Source organism: Cucurbitaria berberidis, assembly GCF_010015615.1.
Source record: "Cucurbitaria berberidis CBS 394.84 unplaced genomic scaffold K460scaffold_2, whole genome shotgun sequence".
In the NCBI taxonomy this organism is placed as follows: Eukaryota; Fungi; Ascomycota; class Dothideomycetes; order Pleosporales; family Cucurbitariaceae; genus Cucurbitaria; species Cucurbitaria berberidis.
Window position 1 is genome coordinate 6499464 of NW_024468936.1, and position 22049 is coordinate 6521512.

Sequence of the window (22049 nt, forward strand, 5' to 3'; positions counted from 1 at the left end):
ATATAGGATCGCCGAAATGCCTTCTTTGGAGCTCATCGACCATTCGCCCCGCCATCCCGACCCTTCGAAACCGATAGCCACCGCTTCGAATGTCATCCTCATCGACAACTACGATTCCTTCACCTGGAACGTATACCAGTACCTCGTCTTTGAGGGCGCAACTGTGACTGTATATCGCAATGACGAAATCGCCCTCGACGAACTGATTGCGAAGAACCCCACACAATTGGTGGTTAGTCCTGGTCCGGGACACCCAGAAAAGGATGCTGGCATCAGCAATGCGGCAATCAAGCACTTTAGCGGGAAGATCCCGATTCTTGGTGTTTGCATGGGAGAGTGAGTGCCATCTCAGTAGGGCTAGTGATTCCAATCTAATCCATGGGTAGACAATGCATCTTCTACGTCAACGGCGGCACCGTAGACGTCACTGGCCAGATTCTACACGGCAAGACCTCGCCCCTCAAGCACGACGGTAAGGGAGTTTTTGCCGGTGTCCACCAGAATGTTCCCGTTACGAGGTACCATTCACTCGCCGGTACCCACGGTAGTCTTCCGGACTGTTTGGAAGTGACTGCCACCATTCCGGCCAATGAGAATGACAACGCGAAAGAGGTCATCATGGGTGTACGCCACAAGGAGTATGTCATCGAGGGTGTGCAATTTCATCCCGAGAGCATCTTGACTGAAGACGGGCGGATCATGATGGGCAACTTTCTACGCATGCAAGGGGGCACCTGGGCAGAGAACGAGCGATTACAAAAGGAGGCCCACACAAAAGCTGCTGGAGCTGCGACCAATGCTGTCAAGAAAGACAAGCAGACATCAATCCTCGAGAAGATTTACGATCACCGCCGAGCGGCTGTCGCCGAGCAGAAAAAGATTCCCTCGCAACGGCCCAGTGATCTACAGGCATCCTATGACCTAAATCTAGCGCCTCCACAGATCAACTTCCCGGAGCGTCTAAGGCAGTCGCCTTTTAGGCTCTCCCTCATGGCTGAGATCAAGCGTGCATCGCCTTCTAAAGGCATAATTTCCATGTCCACATGTGCACCCGCGCAAGCACGGAAGTACGCAAAAGCCGGCGCAAGTACCATCTCAGTGTTGACAGAGCCTGAATGGTTCAAGGGAAGCATCGATGACCTTAGGGCTGTCCGTCAAAGCCTCGAAGGAATGTCAAATCGGCCTGCAGTCCTTCGGAAAGAGTTCATCTTCGATGAGTACCAGATTCTAGAAGCTAGACTTGCAGGAGCTGATACCGTACTATTGATCGTCAAGATGCTAGACGAAGCCTTGTTGAAGAGGCTCTATGAGTACTCGCGTTCGCTTGGCATGGAACCTTTGGTAGAGGTCCAAAACGTCGAAGAAACGGAAACTGCGGTGAAGCTAGGAGCACAGGTGATTGGCGTCAACAACAGAAACCTCACCAACTTCGAGGTCGATCTGGAGACGACCAATCGCTTGGTCAGCTTGGTACCGAAAGAGACCATTCTTTGTGCCTTGAGCGGTATTGCTGGGCACAAAGACGTCGAGCCATACATCCAGAGTGGCGTTGGTGCGGTCTTGGTTGGCGAGGCGCTGATGCGGGCCTCCGATACTGCAGAATTCATTGCGGGGCTTCTAGGTGGCACCTCCACCCAAGCAGCTCGAGGTTCTTCAAGTCCAATGGTCAAGATCTGTGGAACACGCAGTGTCGAAGCTGCAAAGGCTGCAATTGAAGCCGGCGCAGATCTCATTGGCATGATTCTGGCCGTTGGAACCAAACGAACAGTATCAGCAGAAACAGCACTGGCGATCTCAGAAGCTGTGCACAAGACGAAGAAACCGAACATCTCAAAATCAGGGTTACTTGCGACATCAAAGTCTGCCTCCGACTTCTTTGAACACGGCTCCTCACGGCTTGTATCAAGTGAAGATCGAGCACTCCTCGTGGGTGTCTTCCGGAACCAGTCACTAGAATATGTGCTGGAGCAGCAGCGGTTGCTCAAGCTTGATATTGTGCAGTTCCACGGCCAAGAACCTCTTGAGTGGGCCAAACTAGTCCCCGTCCCAGTGCTCAGGGCCTTCAACCCGCATGATCATGGTATTGGGTTAAGGGGCTATCATGCACTACCACTTCTAGATGCCGGCTCAGGAGGTTCAGGCCAGCAACTTGACCTGACAGACGTCAAGGGTATTTTTGCGAAGGATGATGGCGTCAAGGTCATACTGGCCGGAGGTCTCAATCCCGAGAACGTGCAAAAGGTTTTATCTGGCTTAGACGAGTATCGAGACCGCGTCAAGGCCGTAGATGTCAGCAGCGGTGTGGAGGAGGATGGCCAACAGAGCTTAGATAAGATCCGTGCCTTTGTGAGAGCCGCAAAGAGTCAGGAGTAGGTGTGCAGCGTTAGAGAAGACATCCACAGTAGGTCGAAGCTAAGCCAGAGCGACAAGTTCGGCGTCTCTAAGGAGAATCAATATTGTCAGCCCACGTCTCCACGCCTCGTTCATCAACATATGTGTTTAGATCTCCGTCCCAGTTTTCATGTCTCTTCTCACGGAAACCTTCCTTAACGCATTCAACCACAGCTCCATGGACAGCCCCGTAATAGCGCTGTTCGTCACACTCTCACCTTGTCAGGACAGCCGCACGGTCCTGGCAAACGCTATCTTACTTCCATGCCTGTCTACCTCCAATAAGTAAAACAGGTCAATCTCGGTAATTGGACAGCAATATAACCCCTCTCGACCGACTTTTCTTTTACAATTGTGGACTTTCAACTCGCCAACGACACTCTACAACAACCTATAGCTTAATTTCCGTAGATTTTCCGGCCCAGGTCCTCAGTTGCATTCTTGAGCTTCCACCAACTACCACGGTCATCTCTTAAGATGGGTATCCTCTCCAAACTCACCATTGCCGCAACCGGCACTCTGCCATACGAACCCTTTCAGATCAAGAAATGGGTCATAGCCAATGGTGGCACATGGTCTGCCAGCGTCAACAAGGGCGTCACGCATCTCATTGCCAGCAAAGAAACGTGCAAGAAAGCTACAGAGTCCGTCCAACAAGCTTCTAGCATGGGGATTTTGGTAGTCAGCTACGACTGGCTCGAAGATTGCTTGCAAAAGAAGAGGAAGCTAAGCGAAAAGAAGTACACATTAGATACTTTGAGGAGGGAGAGGAAGAAGTGGAAGGAGGTCAAAAGGATAGGTGCATTGTCCGACGGTAAGAAGTTCAAGGATGGGTGTAAGATGGCGAGAGAGCTCACGGGTTCAGGTACGTCGAAGATTGCTGCAGTTACACGCAAGCCTAAGAAGTCTACGAGTGTCTTCTTCACCGCATCACCTATCCCTGCTACACGTTTCATGTCAGCTACCGAGGACTTGGAACGTAGGCGAGCAGAGAGGGAGACGGCTCAAGCGGTAGAGACTGGAGGGTCGGGGTGTCAGGCTCAAGTTCAACTTGAAGCTCTAATCGAGATTGAGGATGAGTGTGTGAGCCAAACCACGCCATCCTCAAGCTCTTTCCCCTCCACATCCGGAGCTCTCTCTACGTCAGCCTCCAGAAAGACCAAGTCACCCCTTTCTCCCTTCAAAACAGCAGTCGTAAAGCCCGCTCCCACTGCCGAACTTCAAGCTAAGACTCCACACTTCAAAGATCTTTACCACTACTACCTCGACACCACGGGCTTCGAGTACAAGATTGTCCTTGCACGCAGCGACTTCTCTACTAACAGCTTCGCTCGATACCACATCGGCTTGCTGGAGAGCCACACGAAGCCGCCTACGTATTGCACAGTCGTTCAGTATACGCCACCAGCTAAGAGGAGCCCAGAGTCTAGCCTATCGGCTATTCCGCGAGTAGGATTGAGGAACCCTTTGCTACGCTTTCTCAACCATAGCGAGGATGCTATAGCGCAACGGCAACCAGCCAACAAGAATGGTAATGGTCATGTTAAGGGGCAGACGGCCCAGGACGCTCAAGACTCTGAAGCAACGCGTCTTCGGTCTCTAATCACAAAGCCAGCACCCGTATCAGAGACGCCGTACAAAGCCTTGATCTGCCCCATGAATAGCGATTACACCTCCGCATGGCGCGCCTTCCGTCACGCCTTCCGCGACCTTACTCTCCTCACTTGGGAAGAGCGCTTCGACGCGAACCGGACCTTCCAAAAGGCACGTGCAAAAGTGCTGGACATCGAACCATTCCTATACTCGAAGCCTACAAAAGGACTGCCCATGGGTCTCCTTCCTCAAGAAAACGGTCACCTCCAAGGTTCTGCACATGGGTTAGAAGTGAGGGGAGAGGTTGATGATGGGTATGTAAGGAATGCATTCAACCTTCCGTCCATCTCTCATCCACTTGGCGAGAATGGCGCAATTGGTAGTGCATTACTTCGCGATGAACAAGAGAGGAAGAAGATAGAAGAACAGAAGATAAGAGAGGCTGAGGAGCTTGAGGAGAGAGAGAGGAGAAAGCGTGGAGAGGTCAAGGTCAAGAGACCAAACTACAACGCGCCCATGTTCAATTGCGCCACAGGTCGGCCATCGACCGATGCGTACGGACAGTACACGAGAAACATTCCAGTAGGCGCAGCGAGGCTAGGAGGTGGTACAAATTACGCAGGCTTGATCAGGAAGAGTAGGCCGTGGCCGCGTGAGCGAGATGAGTAGGCTTGGTGGGCGGAGGGTGAGATAAGCCTTGGAAAGTGTACAACGGGGATATCTGGATGATGGTTACGACGCTTTTTGGCGTTGGTCAGTGAAATTCGTCGACCTTGATGAATCATGCAAGCAGGGCTTGAGATGGCTGATTTGATCTTTTTCTCTTCATACATCGATCCAACTTGGACATACATTTCTACACACTGCACCTTTCACGCTGTTCTAAAGTCGTATCTTCGAGGATAGCAAGGTCGAAGTTGAAGGGCTAGCTATATTTCATTAACTGACTTTTGCGAAAGTCGACTTCTTTCCCTTTCTCTAGTGTGCGTGATGAAGCGGTTGAGGCTCTGCGGGAGGCATACTCCAACTTAGCCGCAGGTACCGCAGGCTCTTCTCTAGTTTTCTTTCTTTCTTATCTTGTGTTTCTTAGCCGTATAGTTCGTTTCAACACGAGAATTGGGTGTATCTCGCACAATCAATCAATGCTCTTGGTCATCAGTGGCGTATGTCACTGGTGAGACGCCTTCGAGTTTGCAGTTGATGAACGTGGCATTGTTGAAGCTGACCGAACGGTGTACCTCGGTTGAGTTGCGACATGTCTACTCGAATGCGGTAGTCTTGCGAAGGCACATGCAACGGCTATTCGAAGCTGCGCCTCGTTAATTGCATACGCTACAAGCTGTGAACCTTCCCTCAAGCTGGCTAGCGTGTCACGATGACTAAGTCAGGTTTCCGGACTTTGCCCCGTCCGTGACGTTGAATGGGGCTGGGATGTCTGGGCGAGTGTACAAGGGCTCATGAGCATTAATTTCCCCGTCGCCCACATCACAACAAGCCTGCCGCCCGCACCCACAGCATCTACCCATCGCTTCCTTGATTCGTACTGCCGGCCCCGGTCATTGACGCAAATCACCTCGCATTGCGCCCTGTCAGCGCACGTTTCCGTAGCATCCGCATCTGCCTGAAGGCTCCACTGCGACATCGCGAAACCATCGCCCGAACACTACAAGTCATCCCGTGAAACAGCCGCCATGTCGCAAAACTACCAGCAATACAGCGGAAACCCATATGGCCAGGCGGAGGCAGGATACGGCCAGTCCCAGTCCAATCCATATGGAGGCACCGGCTATGGACAGTCCAACCCCTATGGCGGAGGAGTAAGCAACGACAATTGTGCGCCTTGAGCGCCAGCAACTAACGCGACGAGCAGTACGACGAGCAACTGAACCCACCGGCTCAGCTACAGCATGGCGATTCGAACTACTCTCAGCCGTCGCAATACTCGCAAACTGCACCCCCAACCCAGCCAAGCACAAACCAACAGAACGTTGCGCATGCGACTCAGCCCGGCCAGTATGGGCAGCAACAGCCTGGCGCCAAGCCCTTGACCCAACAAGACTTCCTCTCGCGCATCGACGGCACCAAGCAGCGAATCGGCCAGCTTACATCTGACATCCAAGCCATTTCCAACATCCACCAGCGCATGCTGTCTTCGCCCGACAACCGGTCATCCGCCGAACTCGAGAGCATTGTGTCGCAAACGCAGATCAGGAACACACAGATCAAGGATGAGATCAAGTTCTTGGAGAAGGATGCGGCGCGGGAGCCGAACAATACGTTCAAGAGGACGCAGGTTGAGGCGCTGAAGAGGACTTTCAAGAGCCAGCTCGAGGACTTCCAGAGAGAAGAGGCGGACTACTCCAAGAGGTATCGCGAGGCCATTGGCCGGCAATATCGCATCGTCAACCCAGAGGCGACCGAGGCGGAGGTGCAGGAGGCAGCGAACGCTGACTGGGGTGAGGAGGGTATTTTCACACAAGCGGTAAGTGTCTTTACTTGAAGACAGGCCCGAACCGTTACTGACATGTGCACAGCTCAAGAGCAACCGCAGCGGACAAGCGTCCAGCGTCCTTGGCGCCGTGCGTGCTCGTCACAACGATATCCAGCGCATCGAGAAGACCATGTCGGAGCTCGCGCTACTCTTCACGCAACTCAACGAGCAGGTCGTGTACCAAGAGGCACAAGTCACACAGGTCGAGAACCAGACGGTGCAAGTCAATGACGATTCAAAGCATGCCAACACACAACTAGACCAAGGTATCAAGTCTGCCAGGCGCGCAAGGAAGCTCAAGTGGTGGACGCTCTTTGTTGTTGTCTTGATTCTGGTTATCGTTGGCTTGGCGCTTGGTTTATGGTTTGGTGTTGGTGGTGGCAAACCGAAGAAGCAATAGAATGGCATGGGTTTCATCCATACTATCAAAGGGTTGTGTTGAAACGAGCTGTTCAGTTAGCATATAGAAGTCTCGACATGCGGGAAGTGGGAGCGGGGATGTTTTCATGGCGCGCTGGTGGGTGCACGGAGAAGACGAGGGCCATTTTCTCCCTTTTTTATTAAAACTAATTCCAGACAGCGGATATCCCGCTGTGCGTGTGTATATCGGGGTCGGGAAGGGTGATAGCGGCGGTAATGAATACGACGATAATTTCAGCAGCTCGTGAAAAGCTCGTGAGGCTCGTTTCCAACAAACCAAGTTGATCTATCAGTTGCCTCTCTCGCAAACACTAGTGCATTTGACCATCCGTGGATCATCGAATGATGTTAATGCCGACTATTTCAGTTTGACAACCCTTGGCTCCACACCATGTCACAGTTTTCGCGTGAAGGGAGGACAAAGGCAGCGCGCTGCAGGGCCCCAATGGCCGACCCGGGGTTGCCATGGTGCCAATCTTAAGCGACCCACACTATTCAGCACTCCGGTCCCCATGAAGTCGCACACGCAACAAGACTTTGATACAGATCGGCGTGGGCCTGTTGTAGGAGACCCGACGGATGGACAGTGGACGCGCGTTTCAGGTGTAGAGGTGGCCGCGCGCCCCACTTCTTCTTGGGTGAGGGCTTGTTTAGCTCTGCGGGTTGCCCAGGTGGTTGGCGAGGGCTTGAGTGGCCTTGTCTCAGGGGCTTGGACATGCTTGTGTGCTTGGACGAATTAGGGCTGGCAGGGCCAATATGACGGCGCGCGCATTCCACCACCTATAGATTAGCTTGCGCCCCTTCCCAGCTTGTTTATTGCCTTTCTCTTGAACGAACGACCTTTCTTGCAATTCGTCTTCCTTGCGTGTGCCTCTTTCACCTTCCCATAGGTTTTTGTCTGTTTGCAACTTCATACACTCGTTTACTAGGCATCGCGCCTACTACTTCTCTCACATCTTGCACGACTTTCGCTGCTAAATCTTCTTCCTCTTTCCGAATCAATCCGCCGTAATTATCCTCACAATACACACACGCCCCATCATCATGAAGACCTTTGCCATCACAGCCGTCCTTGCGGCATCCGTCGCCGCGACACCCGCCACCACCACTGTCCAGAAGCGCGCCATCACACCGGTTACGGTCAAGGGAAACGGTGCGTCATGAGCAAATCGCTCAACTTTGAAAGTCGCATTTCACTGACAGTCTGCAGCTTTCTTTGCTGGCAATGAGCGTTTCTACATCCGTGGTGTCGACTATCAGCCAGGTGGCTCGTCCGATGCGAAGGACCCCATTGCTGATGCTGCTGGCTGCAAGCGCGACATTGCCAAGTTCAAGGAGCTTGGAATCAACACTGTCCGCGTCTACACCATCGACAACGCTGCCAAGCACGACGAGTGCATGAACGCGCTCGCCGACGCTGGCATCTACCTCGCTCTCGACATCAACACTCCCAAGTACTCGCTCAACCGAGCGGACCCCCAGGTTTCGTACAACAAGGTCTACCTCCAGAGCATCTTTGCTACTGTCGAGTTGTTTGCCAAGTACGACAACACTCTGCTCTACTTCTCCGCCAACGAGGTCATCAACGACGATGCGACCACCAACACGGCTCCTTACGTCAAGGCCGTCACCCGTGACATCAAGTCTTACATCAACGCTCGCGGTCTCCGCAAGATCCCCGTCGGTTACTCTGCCGCTGATGTCGAGTCCAACCGCTACGAAATGGCTGCGTATATGAACTGCGGTGACGATGCCGTCCGCAGCGACTTCTTTGGCTTCAACGACTACTCTTGGTGCGACCCGTCCTCGTACACCATCTCCGGCTGGGACCAGAAGGTAGCCAAGTTCAAGGACTACAGCATTCCTATCTTGTAAGTCCTATTCATAAAAACAATCCGAGTAAACAACACTAACCATTTCTGCAGCCTTTCCGAATACGGCTGCAACAAGAATGCTCGCAAGTTCGAGGCAGTCAAGAGCCTTTACGGAACCGACATGACTGGCGTCTACTCTGGCGGTCTGGTCTACGAATATTCTCAGGAAGAGTCCAACTACGGCTTAGTCGAGCTCAAGGGCAACACCGTCACCGAGCGTTCGGACTTTGGTGCTCTCAAGAGCGCGTTTGCCGGTACCAAGAACCCCAGCGGCGACGGTGGCTACAAGTCCAACGGCCAGGCCTCCAAGTGCCCGTCTGAGTCCAAGACCTGGAACGTTACCCTGGCCGCCGACAAGCTCCCCTCTGTTCCCGAAGGCGCCGATGAGTTGTTCAAGAAGGGCGCCGGTGCTGGCCCCGGTCTCAAGGGCGACGGTAGCCAGAGCGCTGGATCCAAGTCCACCAACCTGGCTAACGCTGCAGACGGTGCGGTCACCTCGGGATCTACCACAGGAGGAGGCGCCAAGTCAAGCAGCAGCAAGGGTGCTGCTGCGTCTCTCCGCGCTGGCGAGTTCTCCATGGCTCCTTATGTCTGTGGTGCCATCGTGCTTGTCTCTTCTCTGTTTGGTGGAGCTCTTATCTTGTAAGATAGAGAAGGAAACGGACATCATATGACAGTGACAGCTGGAGGGTAATACAACGACCCAGTGCGGGCAACGTTTTCTGGGTTAGTCGTATATTAGAGATGTTTTTCTTTTTTGGGAGTCGTCGGCTTGTAATCAATGGTTATTGTACTCGTATATAACAGCAAATTCAACCAGTAGAAATCTCTAAGTTCAGCACGGGCACTACAGTGATGCTGGTGCTCAATTTCGACATGACATGACATAACTCCACCCAAAGATGTGCTTATCGATAAGCTTGGTGGGATTTTGATAATCGGGACAGTCGGAATGGTGCTCGTACGACTCCTATGCTCTCCCACACCAACCTCTTCTTCTTTGATATCCAGTCATTTCCGTCTTTGCTTTCTACCAGTCATGCCTCGAGATCCGTTGATCGGTTTGGTCGGCAAGCCCTCGTCAGGAAAGTCGACAACACTCAACAGGTGCGCGCTCTTGCCCCGCGCCCTTTTCTCTCCCTGAAATTATTGAAGCAATGTCTAAGATTCGAATGTTGGCAGCTTGACAGATGCTACCTCCAAAGTCGGTCCGTAAGCCAAGCATGAAGATCTGAGAAAGCATCGTGGCTGATTGTAGGCAGGCAATTTTCCGTAAGTTCTTCTCTTTTTGTCGAGCAATACCCCACTAGGTTATCATACACCACAGCAGATGACCCTTCCACCCTTGTATATCTTCTGTTGTAGTTGCATAGTGTCTTCGCTGAGTCTAATCCTGTTTTCAGGTTCACGACCATCGATCCTCAACGCGCAATCGGCTACCTGCAAATCTCATGTCCCTGCGCGCGCACCGGCGTCTCAGACCGCTGCAAACCCAACTACGGCTCCTGTATTGATGGGCGGCGCTCCGTGCCCATCGAGTTGCTAGATGTAGCAGGATTGGTGCCAGGAGCGCATATGGGTAAAGGACTGGGAAATCGATTTCTGGATGATCTCAGACATGCGGATGCGCTGGTGCATGTGGTAGATGTCAGTGGAACAACGGATGCCGAGGGCAAGGCGACAAGAGGCTACGACCCATCACAAGACATTGTCTGGTTAAGGAGCGAGATCGTGCGCTGGATACAAGGCAACCTCATGGAGAAATGGGGGTCGATCAAGAGGCGGCACATTGCAGTTAAAGCGACAGCTGTGGAAACGCTACAAAACCAGTTCTCCGGATATGGCTCAACGAGCTCGGTCGTAGCCCGCTGTCTAGATAAACTAGCCCTCAAAGAACCACTACAAGACTGGAGCAACGAAACGATAGAAAAAGTCGTCAACGCCTTCACAGACGAGAAATTCCCCACCGTCATCGCCCTGAATAAAATCGACCACCCAGACGCAGACAAAAACATCGCAAAGATAGCAAAGATGCAAGACCCCAAATCCATCGTCCTAGCCAGCGCAATAAGCGAAGTCTTTCTACGGAAACTGGCGAAACAGGGGTTTGTCAAGTACACCGAAGGCAGCGAGTTCGTCGACACGCGCGAGGACCTGATAGAGCAAGGCGACCCCACCGGCGGCGGCCTCAAAGAACTCGACGAAAAGCTCAAGCAGCGGATTGAAAATCTCAAGGACATGGTTCTGTACCGCTTCGGCAGTACGGGCGTCGTCCAGGTGCTCTCGCGCGCGGCCGAGTTACTGGGTCTTGTGCCTGTTTTTCCCGTGCGGAATATACACGCGTATACGAGCGGGAGTGCGAGTTCCACGGCCGTGTTTCGGGATTGCGTGTTGGTTAAGAAGGGGAGTACCGTGGGCGATGTGTATAGGAAGGTCATGGGGGATGCGCCGCTGGCGTATGTGGATACTGAGGGGGGCAGGAGGGTGGCGGAAGATGATCTTGTGGCTGTGGGGAAGAATGATGTGAGTACTTATCTTTTTGTCTCGGGGTTAGGAGGGAGATTGTAAGATGTAGGGCTAACAAGAGACAGATTTTGTCGTTCAAGGTTGGGAGGGCGTAGGGAGGTCACGGGGAGAGTTTTGTGGTTGGTACTCGTATAGTCGAGTGTTTTGCAGGTTAGCGCACAGTTACTCTATCGACCTTTTAATCAGTACTACGAAAAGGCATCCTCTCCACCGCCCTGATCCATCTCCTACGTCTCCACTCGCCCTTCCGACTAGGCGCATGACTCTCCCACGTCCGCCTCAACACCTCCTTCTCCTGCTCCCCAATATCCTTGCTACCCTTTGAACTCACCCTCTTCCTCAGTTTCTCGCGCTTCCGCTCCTTCTCGCCCTCGCTCTCGAGCACCTCGTAATGCAAATCTGTGACCCATCTCTCGCCCTCAATCTCCACTTCGACGGCCGTCACACACCGGTCCTCGACCCACTCCCTACTCAGCAGATCGAGCGCCCACTTCTTATCGCTCCAGCGCCAGCCGCGCGGGGGTAGGACGTCCTCGAAGAAAGGCGTGCCCCTGGGACGGTCGCCTGAGATGCGTGCGGGGGACAGCGGGGCATAGGGCGACGGGGAGAAGATGAAGCCTTCGTATTCGCCGTCCTGGTCGTGCAGGGCGCGGTGCTGCAGTTCGAAGATTTCCACCTCGCGTGTTTCCTGCGAGGTTTCGAGTTCAATGTCGGCTTTGGAGAGGGAGAGGAGCAGCGAGCGGCCTTCGTGTTCCGTGTCTGAGACGAACTTCTCCGTCTCGGGCGTCGATAGCAAGTCTTGGATGGTGGGGTGTCCGAGCGCAGTGAGCGTGTACCCTATTAAGAGGAATATGAGGCGCCAGGGCAGGAGGTGTGCGCTGATGAATAGCGAGCAGGAGACGATGAGGAGAAGGAGGTAGATCATGGAACTGAGGTTTTCGTTTGAGAAGTTTGTCAGGGGCGTGATGACGGACAGGACAGCGTCGTGGCCGCGGGAAAAGTCTTCCATGCAGTTTTGCAGGTCGCGCATGTTGCGGAAGAAGTCCTTGGAGAACTCGGGCGCGGGCTTGATCGTCTTTGCATCTGCCAGTGGTGGCCCGCCAAGGTTGCCTCGGTAGCCGTCTACAGCGCCCTCGGGCTCTGGATGGCGTGCTAGGTACGCAGGCACCATGACGAAGAACATGGCGCTTGCCAGTGGTAGCACGGGTAGCAGATACGGGTCCACACATACAAAGGTCCAGACTAGCAAAAAGGAGAGCGTCTGCGTAGGCTGCTTCCAGGTAAAGAGGCGGATGAGGCGGTTTTGGAAGATGAAAGCCACGCCTATGCGGGCGTTGAAGCGGCGGAAGTTGGAGGACATGGTGGGGATGGAGAAGTTGGGGCGGTCGACGTAGGTCCGGCTGCGGCGGTCCTTGATGCGTGGCGTATTGGGGTCGTCTTCGGGGGAGGTATCAGACAGGTCTTCTTTTGGTAAAACTTGGGATAACAGTCTATCTGGTATCAGCATTGGGGCATGTTGCGACCATTTATCAAGAGTGTAGCAAGCTTACAGGTTGAACATCTTGTCCCCCATCTTGTTGCCAGGTTCACGGCTTATATTGTCACCCAGCGACTCCAGCTTGTCTTTGAGTTTGCTCGCTGAAAGGCGATGTGAGGGCCCATGTTCAGTATTGGGCGTGCGTAGGCCAGACGCAGTTGGCGTTCCATCCTCTGCTGGGTGTATCTGCACAACTGGAATGGGCGTGTCGCGGTTTGCAAACGCCTCAGGTCCATTCGAGCTCATGGTGGCGATTTGTCCCGTGCTCTTTTTGTTCCAAGTTCCGCAGCCCAAGCGTATGAGAGGAAAAGTGTAGAGGCGAGGTATTATCTATTTGACGAGGTCGCACCACCTCGTTCATTCAAGGAAGTGGCGTGTGCTTGGGGATCACATGTGGCCGAGAGAGAAGTAGGTACCTTGTTCTCACGGGCTATATTGCATCGAGTCAACAGTATGGGGAATTAAAGTCTTGTGGTGTCTATATGATAGGGCTGGCTGGCGTTGCTCATAAAGCGAGTGGGGATGACGCACTTGGTTGCTTGGTTGCATGTGCTCGTGGCTTGCGGCTGTGACACCTCGCCTTGTGCCGGCGGCAGGTGGTCCGAGCTTGTTGGTGCTCGAGCTCGAGCCCTGGGATCATCAGGGACAGAGACACCAAGTTGCCGACAAAGACAGGTAGCACGTCGACAGTCATGACATGGCCTCTCTAAACGTCGTCTCCAGCTCGGGCTCGAGGCAACGGGCGGGACTAAAGCCTGCAGCGTCCCACGGGCCTTGTTCCGCTGTCATGTTTCGGAATGAGGTTACTATCATCAAAGGGTCCATTCCATGCGCCATGGAGGGTTCAATACATGTACATACATATACATACATATATGTACAGGACCTATGCACTGCACTGCACTATGCATATGCCGAGAGCCGTGTCAGGGTCAGCTAGCTAGCCAGCCGTCGAGACCCGTTGTGTTGTGCCAGTCTACTACTCAACGTTGCACTGCTTGGGGGTGGGCAAAGACCACGAGCTCCGCACTTGGGCGTCGTCGTAGTCGTAGAAGCATGCATTGACCGAAGCATCCACTACTACCCGTCCGCTGCTGTTTGCATTTGCGTCGGTTTCCCGGGAGAGCAGAGTTGTTTTGATTCCATCCATCCTAGTCGTCGCGGGGAGGACCGTGAAGACAGGGGGCTCGTCAACTAGACAACCTTGAACCTCTAGTGTGGCTTTTGGCGGGCTGCAACCCTCATACTAACTTTGACGAAGAACCACCGCTACCTACATCGTCTCCTTGCTGTTCCCTAGGGGGCCTCTCTTACCGTGCCCGCACCATCTCGTCGTCCCGAATCGCCACGCCCATCAGTACACTTTGCTTGCCGTCTCGCTGGTGTCGCTAGGCCTGCTCACCGCCGCCCTCGGACCCTTTCGACATGTTAGCATAGTCTCGTCGGACCGGAGCCCAAGCTCGACGCTTGGAGACCCTCTCCGCGCTTTTTGAGGGATAGCACAACCAGGGCTCCGTCGGTGACAGTACGGGTACTGCCTGCATAGCCGTCTGTCAACAGCCGTCGTAGAGCTGACCATGTCGACGCAGCCGCGGACCGCTACGAGAACCATGGAGTCGACCAACGCGCCTGGCAGGTCAGGGTCCAACATGTCAGCCGAAGACTCGAGCGGCTCGTCAGGTAGGATCATACCTCTCCATCTTCTTGCTGCCCTACTAGCTGGTCTAGAGACTAACGCAATCTAATCCAGAGGACCGAGTGCGCAAATTCATAAAGACAGGCGACAGGAGCACCCGCCTGCGCAAGACGAGTGCCTCCAACGCCATCAACGCCGCACGGCCACCGCCCGCAAACAACAATGCACCGCTACGGGCGAGGAACAAGGTGCCGCTGGGTCCGCGAGGCCCGCCACAAGACTTCTCCAAGCAGAGGTACGATTTGTGTTTGGCTCCACCCATGACATGGCAACTGACATGCGACCCTATACAGCACCGCCAGCGGCGCCAGCGTTGCTTCTCTCGAGAGTCGCTCCTTCCTTCCCACCACAGCAGGAGCAGGAGGAGGAGGAGGCGACGCCACGACGCGCCTGGTCACCTCGAACCCACGCTTCAGCTTCTCCAAGCAGCACCCCGAACCCCCCAAGGAGCTCAGTTCCAGCACCGGCTCCAGCTCGTACGACTTCCTCCCCTCGGTCAACTTCGACGACTTCGCCAACAGCCTCTCGTATGAGCCCAATCTGAGCGACTTTCCCGTCCCGGCCTCGTTCAAGAGCAACCTGCCAGCCAGCACCAGCGCCCCCAATATGCAGCCCTTCACAAAAGGCCCCCAAGATGCACGCCCTGCACGCAGCAGCTCCTTCGTTCGCCGCTTCAGCCAGTCTACCAGCAGACAGCCCAGCGGAGCCTCCACGGCTTCGGGCAGCACACTCAACTCGGACGCGTCGTCGATGCCACCGCCCGCCACCAGCATGGCCATTCGATCCCGACGCCAGAGCCAGTTTCCTCCACAGGCACCGCCAAACCCCGCTGCACGTGCACCGCGAAAGAGTGTTGGCCCTGGCGTGTTGCCAACAAACAGTCTCGAGAGCCGACACGACGTGGCCAGACTGGCGGGTGACGCTCCGCAGGCTCCCCTTGGACGCTCGCCCTCACTGAACAGGGGCAGCCGGCGAGAGACGCTCAACCCAAACTTCAACACTACAACAGGTGTACCTAAACTACCAAATGCAGCGCGGTCTGCAAAAGCAAAATCGTTCCATCCACCCTCGAGACTACAGCCTACACACCTGGCTGTATCATCCATAACACCAGACCCCAGTGGACGGCCTTTTCATCAATCTCGCTCACCGGGCAAGTCTCCTGCGCAGCGATCCCACACTCCTTCTTCCTCGTCGAGCAAGCGACAGTCGACTGCACACCACATCTCGGGACTGGGTGCGCGAACCATCAGCCCAACGGATGCTCGAAGACTGAGGAGGCAGTCCATGAATCCCAACCATCCAGGAGGCCCGGTCGGTCCTCCTACCCCCCAGGGCGATGCGTCATTCGACGATCGTTCCTTCAGTCAGTCTCCCGCCATGGTTTTCGGCAAAAGCATGACACCCTCGTCTGCTCGCGCAACGCCCGAGCAAAATCGCAAGTCGTATGCCTCTGGCATATCGCTGTCGTCCAACTCAAGCTTGAATTCGCTCAAAGTCATAAACTCCGCCATACCACTGCGGCCCAACCCTATTCTGACAAACTCACGGTTACCCACGCCAAAGCCAAGAAGCGTTCACAGTTCTGCTGCTGGGGAGGAAGAAGAGGTGCCTCCTGTGCCGGCCATTCCAAAAGCCTACGAATCTCCAAAAGATCCCGAACGCAGTACCTTTGCATTCTCAACAACTCCCATGAAGATGAGCATGCCTCCGCCATCGGCTCCTCCTCCTCTTCCTCCCCAGGAATCTGCGCCCGTTGCTACTGCGCATCTTACTGAACCTCAACATGATGAAATTGTGGCCGCCAATCCTGGAAAGTCGACCTTGGGCAACAAAAGCACAGGGTCAATCCGGCACCGGAGGGGTCTGACGGTCGGATCTGGGTCGGAACCTGAGAGGACACCCACGGTACAGCATTCAAGCAAAAAGACTTTGCAACCAATTAGACTTCCACCATTGAATTTACTGCCGCTTGGAACACCATTCAATAATCGAATCTCGTCTTTCCCAGCACCTTCTGCTGAGGTTGACGAGCGAGCGGTCACGCCGCCGCCAAAGCGTGCTGCCAACAAGACGCCTAGCACGCCTATGACAGCGTCGAAGGCAAGTTTCTTTTCAAAGAGCAACCACCAGGACCAGTACGAGTACAGCAAACATCTACGTAGCAGCAGTTCTGCATTCAATCTACGTGCGACAGACACCTCACTTGGCGGGGCACCCAACATTGGAAGCATGCCCATTCCTACTCTACACCCCACACGCCAAGCGACGACACCCTTCGCCTCAAATTCATTACCCAAAGGTAGCGGTGAGTTTGCACGCCTTCAATCAAGGCCGAGCGGTGAATACAGCTTTAGCAAGAACGTGGAAATGCAAAACATGAATGTTGCTGGACCGCGCCCAATGCACAAGGATGCATCAGACTCTGCGCATACATCAACCTCTACTGAACCGGAAACACCATCCTCTGGCTCTTCGCTACGACGTAAACTCAGTCTGAGTGGTTGGCGGAAGGGATCCTCGAAAGCTACTTCACATCCCTCACAGAACCCACAGGCGCGAAAGACGCCTCAAAAAGCCGAAGAGCCGGCACCACAACCACCGAAGCACGGTGATATGCCCCCACCTCGGTTGCCCGCCTCAGCTACCTGGAGCGGCGCTATTGGCACAAGTCCTACTCCCAACACCAACCGTTCGCGACCGTCACTCGACTTTGCTCGTCGCAAAACTTCCACAGCGACAATTGCAAGTGATACTGATGCTGAAAAGGCTAGTACTCGGAAACCCGCAGGAAATGCAGGACCGCGGACAATCTCAGGACACACTGACCAAACTGGCAACCACCCAACACACAAGTCCATATTGACGCCAATGCAGCGAATGCTTGGCTCGAAGAGTTCTTCGAATATGCTCAAGTCTCGCCACCTGGATTCGAATCTTGATAGAGACGACCAGGCGGCCGATGACGAGATGAAGAAACTTGCCTCGAAACGGAAAGATTTCGAACATGCAGCCCGCGATGTGGACGAGCTTCGCAAGCGCGCTAGGGCCCAGGAGCGTGTCACACCAGCACAAGCTCTGCAAATGGTCAATTTGAATATATTCGAAAGGGGCGAAATCATCGATTACAAGGAGATCTATTTCTGTGGAACAAAGAGCGCCAAGAAACATGTCGGTGACCTCAATGCCCAAACGGCCAACTTTGGTTATGATGACGACCGTGGAGACTACAACATTGTCCTTGGAGATCATCTCGCCTATCGTTACGAGGTCGTTGATCTGCTTGGGAAGGGCAGCTTTGGACAGGTCGTGCGCTGCGTAGACCACAAGACAGGAGGGCTTGAAGCGATCAAAATTATTCGTAATAAGAAGAGGTTCCATCAGCAAGCTTTGGTAGAAGTCAACATTCTACAAAAGCTGCGCGAATGGGTAAGTTGAGAAGCCCAGCATGTTGCAGCCCAATACTGACGAGCCGGCAGGATCCCGATAACAAGCATAGCATGATCAACTTCACACAGAGCTTCTACTTCCGGGGTCACCTTTGCATATCCACCGAGCTTCTCGGCATGAACTTGTACGAATTTATCAAGGCGCACGAGTTCAAGGGCTTCTCGCTCCGCCTCATTCGCCGATTCTGCAAACAGATGCTGGCTTCTCTGGTTCTCCTGAAGAGCCACAAGGTCATCCATTGCGATCTGAAACCCGAGAACATTCTACTCGCTCATCCGCTACATTCGGAAATCAAGGTTATTGATTTCGGGTCTAGCTGCTTCGAGACTGAGAAAGTCTACACGTACATCCAATCACGTTTCTATCGGTCGCCAGAGGTCATTCTAGGAATGAGCTATGGCTTGGCGATCGATATGTGGAGTCTGGGCTGTATTCTGGCGGAGCTACTAACGGGCTACCCCATCTTTCCCGGAGAGAACGAACAGGAGCAGCTCGCTTGTATTATGGAAATCTTTGGCCCCCCAGAGAAACATCTGATCGAGAAGAGCAGCAGGAAGAAACTCTTTTTTGACTCCCTTGGAAAGCCCAGAGTGACGGTCTCTACCAAAGGACGTCGACGTCGGCCAAGCTCGAAGACGCTGCAGCAGGCTCTCAAGTGCGACGACGAAGCCTTCCTCGACTTCATCACGCGATGTCTCCGCTGGGATCCCGAGCGCCGTATGAAGCCAGACGAAGCCATGCACCACGAGTTCATCACCGGCGTGCGCAGAAATACCCGCCCGCCTCCACGCATGAACGGGAGCTCTAATGTATCTTCCCCCGCGAAGCGCTTCCCGCCCTCTCAGACGCCGCAAGCGCGCGTACGACCGCTCCCCGAACCTCCAGCCACTAGCTTCAAAAATGGCGCCGCAGTCATAGCACATCGCGACGCGTCAAATAGTTCGTCGCCCGTGAAGGCCCAAGCCCCGCACCGCCGCCATTCGACAGCTCAGGGCGGACCATCTGGAGCAGCAGGGACGAAGCGTACGGCGAATGGGGCACCGCTTAATGCTACAAGTGGAAGTGGGCTGCCGCGAGCTGCGCAGCGGAGTGTGAGTGGCAAGCCTGATCTTGCTTCGGCGGCGGCGATTGCTAGTCTCGTAAGTTCTCACCAAGTTTCAAGCTGATATCTTCATTGTGGACCGCGCAGGCTAACGGAAAGACAGAAATCGCGCTAATTCTGTTATGATATCCGGGATAGTCGCTTTGAGTATACATGAATGATTATGTGTGGGCTGGTGACAAGGCTCCTTATACTATTTAATATGAGTTCTAACGCTAGTGCGTCATTGATGAGTAGGCTTGGCTTGGTTGGCTGGCAAAAGGGGTGGTTGCTGTTGCGTATGGTGTTTTCTTTTCGTATCATTCATTCAGCGATGTTGATACCCCCTCCTCCTCCCCCGAAAAAAAGTCTCTTATTGAGCATTATTCTTCTTCTCTTGGTGTATGAGGGCATTTTGGATCGGGTGGCAGGGTGACGTTTGCTCTTTCTTTTTCTCTGCTGTGACGACTGGCATTTTACGGCGTTTACTACGTTTAGATCTGTGTGGCAGTTGTTTTGGTTCTTCGCTTTTAATGTGATGGGACTTTTCGGGTGGGGATGCTCTGCTCACTTTTGGTACTTTTCTTGGTGCTTGGTGAAGTTCTGTAGTTTGTGTGATGTTGATGATGACGCACATATCATGTATACCCGCCCAACCTAGGACCCAATACAGAGCAGACCTCTGTTAACTTTGTGGGGTGTTGAAATTACAACCTGACGGTTACGGTCATACAATTTTTGGTTTCCCTCCTTTAACCAAACCCTCGTCCTGTCTGTCCTGCCTCGCGAAGCTAGTTTGCTTCCCTTGATGCACTAGGCCGATTTAGTCTCGCATACCGTTGGTATCAAAACAATCACATATCAACCCAGCTGGGTTCGGCCAATCCATGGCTCGATAAGGACGACCATGGCCCACTATTTTGGCGGCAGCTGGGCCCAGCTTTCCTAAGGCTTCGACACAAGCATCGTAGTGCGCTGCATGGGAAAGGAGTTAGAGATGAGTCTATGGGGAGTCTGAGGCGTGGCCATGCTTACATTGATCTGGTGGCCTATGAACCACACAGTAATGGTAGTCGATCCTAAAAGCAAAGTCCACCTCTGTGCGCTTGAAATACGCCTCTAGTTCAAGAAACGCGTCGGTGGGCAGGACATCATCCAATATGACAAATTGGTATCGGAGATAAAGCCTTTTCAGATTTGGGAAGACTTTCCAGGCCTCGGGGTCGTGAACGTCGAGGAATTGATGAGGGGACCAATCAGGCGGCACTTCCAAGAGGAGTAGCTCAAGGGTGGGAGGCAAGACCGTTGTTAGCGCGGCGAGTTGGTCAGGACTGTGTTGGAGGTTGGAAGGTAGTAGCGGGACTAAGAGACCCACGTAGGTATGGAGCGACTGCAAGGACTTGACCATGCAAAGCTGGTCGGGAACGCTTAACCGGTCAGTTGGCCAGTGTAGGTTGTTGGAATCCCAGGTATCGCAGTTTATGTTGTTGAAACTAAGTGACAACAGCGACGACTGATGTTGAAGGAGCGCATTGCCTACTTTGCTGAACCAATCGGGCTCTTGTTCGAGATATACTTCTCCGCTGCAGCAGAAGCGTTGTAGAGAGGAAACACTTCCTATCATGATGCTTAGGACGGCTGAAGCGAACACTCCACTAACATGGAGCTCCTTGACTTTTGATGAGCCAGGAGGGCACTGCCAGTACCCTTGGATGATCGGGGAACTGTCGCGGGCTCGCTGGGAGCTGCGACTGCTAAGCCTAGAACGTAGTTTTGTCCCATGAATATGCACAGAGCGTAGAGACGGTAAGCAAAACACTGACGACACCTCACCGGGAAACATCGAGCTGATATACACAGTGGCTGATGTAAGATGCGCAAAGGTATGCGCCTTGGGATCCGGTTCGTTACTGGAGGCGGCCCGCAGCGGTTCTAGGTACTTTGGTGGTGCCACATCTTGGTCCCCGTAGTAGTAGTTGTAGACATCGAGGTGCTTGATATTGGGCGTTAGGCAGATGGTCAGAGCAATGCAAGCTTCGAAAGGGTCAGCCCTGATCATCCCTGTCTTTGGTTCCGCTTGTAACATGTCCAGCCAGGGGATCTCTTCGACGGCTTCAGAAACGTTGTCTAGTTTTAACGTCTGATGCGCAACCGTCACTCGTATGACGAGCTTTCCAAGAGCTGGTGCCGCTTGCAAGGTGCGAATAAACCGTGAATGTACTCCACAATCATAGTGGTCGAAGCAGTACTCGCGATAGAGTAGGGGAACGGCAAGCCGGTTGAATCGTCGATTGACAGCACAGAGGGCGTGTAGTGGATGGCGGGTTTCGCTAGCTTCGTCCACTTCCCGGGTGATCATCAGCAGAAGTTCGTCAGAAAGGCTGTTGAATGCATCGTGGCTCCTGTTCGATAGGTTCTCGCCAAGGGTGTTGTGTTTCGTTTGGGCTGGTGTGAGGGCCATAGCTAGATCATGGGTTTGCTGAACTTGTAGCTCACAGCTCCGATAGACCTGAGAGGCGTTCAAGGGTGATTGGCGTGATACTTGAAAGGTATTCGAGCTTGAGTTCATACGCCGTAGAAGTGGAATGAATTTGCGGTGAGTGAGGCTAGGTTGTTTGTTGTGAGCCAGCGAAGAGCTGGCGGCTACACGAGATCACGTGCAACCAACAGGTAGTTGGTGATACTGCATTAGCTCAAGAGCGAATGCGACGCCTGATAATTTACGCTTAGTTCTACTCGACCCTCTACCATGAGACGTTGCAATATTTTGACAGGCCAAAGGTAAGGCCAAGAACACCGCGGTAGTCCATCAGGTAGCCCTGATAGCTACCAGAAGGCGGTCCCTGATCTGCATACTAGGCTTACAGTAGCGCGAACGACGTACCGCTATAGACTTGCGGACGGATGGAAAGATTGTAGCTAATCTTTATCGGCTTGAGCAAGGTTAATAGCAAAGGGAAGCGGCACATGTGCTGAGCTGGTAGCCTCAG

General features: G+C 53.6%; 8 protein-coding genes across 8 annotated transcripts; 6 read left to right on the top strand and 2 right to left on the bottom strand.

The window, feature by feature from the left end:
• Positions 1–16: 16 nt before the first annotated feature.
• On the top strand, positions 17–2373 carry K460DRAFT_280063 (anthranilate synthase component 2; the record flags this gene model as incomplete). Its single annotated transcript, XM_040928376.1, has 2 exons — positions 17–336; positions 387–2373. The coding sequence occupies 2 exons, from the start codon at positions 17–19 to the stop codon at positions 2371–2373; spliced, it is 2307 nt and encodes a 768-aa protein (XP_040791945.1).
• Positions 2374–3016: 643 nt separating this feature from the next.
• Positions 3017–5116, top strand: K460DRAFT_365265 (uncharacterized protein). Its single transcript, XM_040933149.1, has one exon. The coding sequence runs from the start codon at positions 3232–3234 to the stop codon at positions 4651–4653; it is 1422 nt and encodes a 473-aa protein (XP_040791946.1). The 5' UTR covers positions 3017–3231; the 3' UTR covers positions 4654–5116.
• A 559-nt stretch (positions 5117–5675) lies between these two features.
• Positions 5676–6875, top strand: K460DRAFT_277447 (t-SNARE; the record flags this gene model as incomplete). Its single annotated transcript, XM_040928181.1, has 3 exons — positions 5676–5801; positions 5852–6466; positions 6519–6875. The coding sequence occupies 3 exons, from the start codon at positions 5676–5678 to the stop codon at positions 6873–6875; spliced, it is 1098 nt and encodes a 365-aa protein (XP_040791947.1).
• Positions 6876–7939: 1064 nt separating this feature from the next.
• Positions 7940–9415, top strand: K460DRAFT_276814 (glycoside hydrolase family 72 protein; the record flags this gene model as incomplete). Its single annotated transcript, XM_040928141.1, has 3 exons — positions 7940–8048; positions 8106–8766; positions 8821–9415. 3 exons carry the CDS (start codon positions 7940–7942, stop codon positions 9413–9415), a joined length of 1365 nt encoding a protein of 454 aa, XP_040791948.1.
• A 393-nt stretch (positions 9416–9808) lies between these two features.
• Positions 9809–11390, top strand: K460DRAFT_276603 (P-loop containing nucleoside triphosphate hydrolase protein; the record flags this gene model as incomplete). The annotated part of the gene is made up of 4 exons (XM_040928127.1): positions 9809–9876; positions 9952–9981; positions 10173–11292; positions 11361–11390. 4 exons carry the CDS (start codon positions 9809–9811, stop codon positions 11388–11390), a joined length of 1248 nt encoding a protein of 415 aa, XP_040791949.1.
• An 83-nt stretch (positions 11391–11473) lies between these two features.
• K460DRAFT_354240 (Pex24p-domain-containing protein) lies at positions 11474–13078 on the bottom strand (the record flags this gene model as incomplete). Its single annotated transcript, XM_040931767.1, has 2 exons — positions 11474–12785; positions 12846–13078. The coding sequence occupies 2 exons, from the start codon at positions 13076–13078 to the stop codon at positions 11474–11476; spliced, it is 1545 nt and encodes a 514-aa protein (XP_040791950.1).
• Positions 13079–14220: 1142 nt separating this feature from the next.
• Positions 14221–19288, top strand: K460DRAFT_90063 (uncharacterized protein). The gene is made up of 4 exons (XM_040938789.1): positions 14221–14512; positions 14583–14763; positions 14822–17957; positions 18008–19288. Exons 1-4 carry the CDS (start codon positions 14410–14412, stop codon positions 19142–19144), a joined length of 4557 nt encoding a protein of 1518 aa, XP_040791951.1. The 5' UTR covers positions 14221–14409; the 3' UTR covers positions 19145–19288.
• Positions 19289–19882: 594 nt separating this feature from the next.
• Positions 19883–21545, bottom strand: K460DRAFT_394231 (uncharacterized protein; the record flags this gene model as incomplete). The annotated part of the gene is made up of 2 exons (XM_040935985.1): positions 20095–21545; positions 19883–20034 (listed from the first exon to the last, which is right to left on the bottom strand). Exons 1-2 carry the CDS (start codon positions 21518–21520, stop codon positions 19883–19885), a joined length of 1578 nt encoding a protein of 525 aa, XP_040791952.1. The 5' UTR covers positions 21521–21545.
• Between the last annotated feature and the right edge of the window lie 504 nt (positions 21546–22049).

Bases quoted from the DNA above. Each gene is read 5' to 3' on its own strand.
- K460DRAFT_365265 (XM_040933149.1), top strand. From the start codon at position 3,232: ATGGCGAGAGAGCTCACGGGTTCAGGTACGTCGAAGATTGCTGCAGTT.
- K460DRAFT_90063 (XM_040938789.1), top strand. From the start codon at position 14,410: ATGTCGACGCAGCCGCGGACCGCTACGAGAACCATGGAGTCGACCAAC. The intron at 14,513-14,582 runs GTAGGATCATAC...AATCTAATCCAG, and splicing joins AGACTCGAGCGGCTCGTCAG to AGGACCGAGTGCGCAAATTC. The intron at 17,958-18,007 runs GTAAGTTGAGAA...ACGAGCCGGCAG, and splicing joins TACAAAAGCTGCGCGAATGG to GATCCCGATAACAAGCATAG.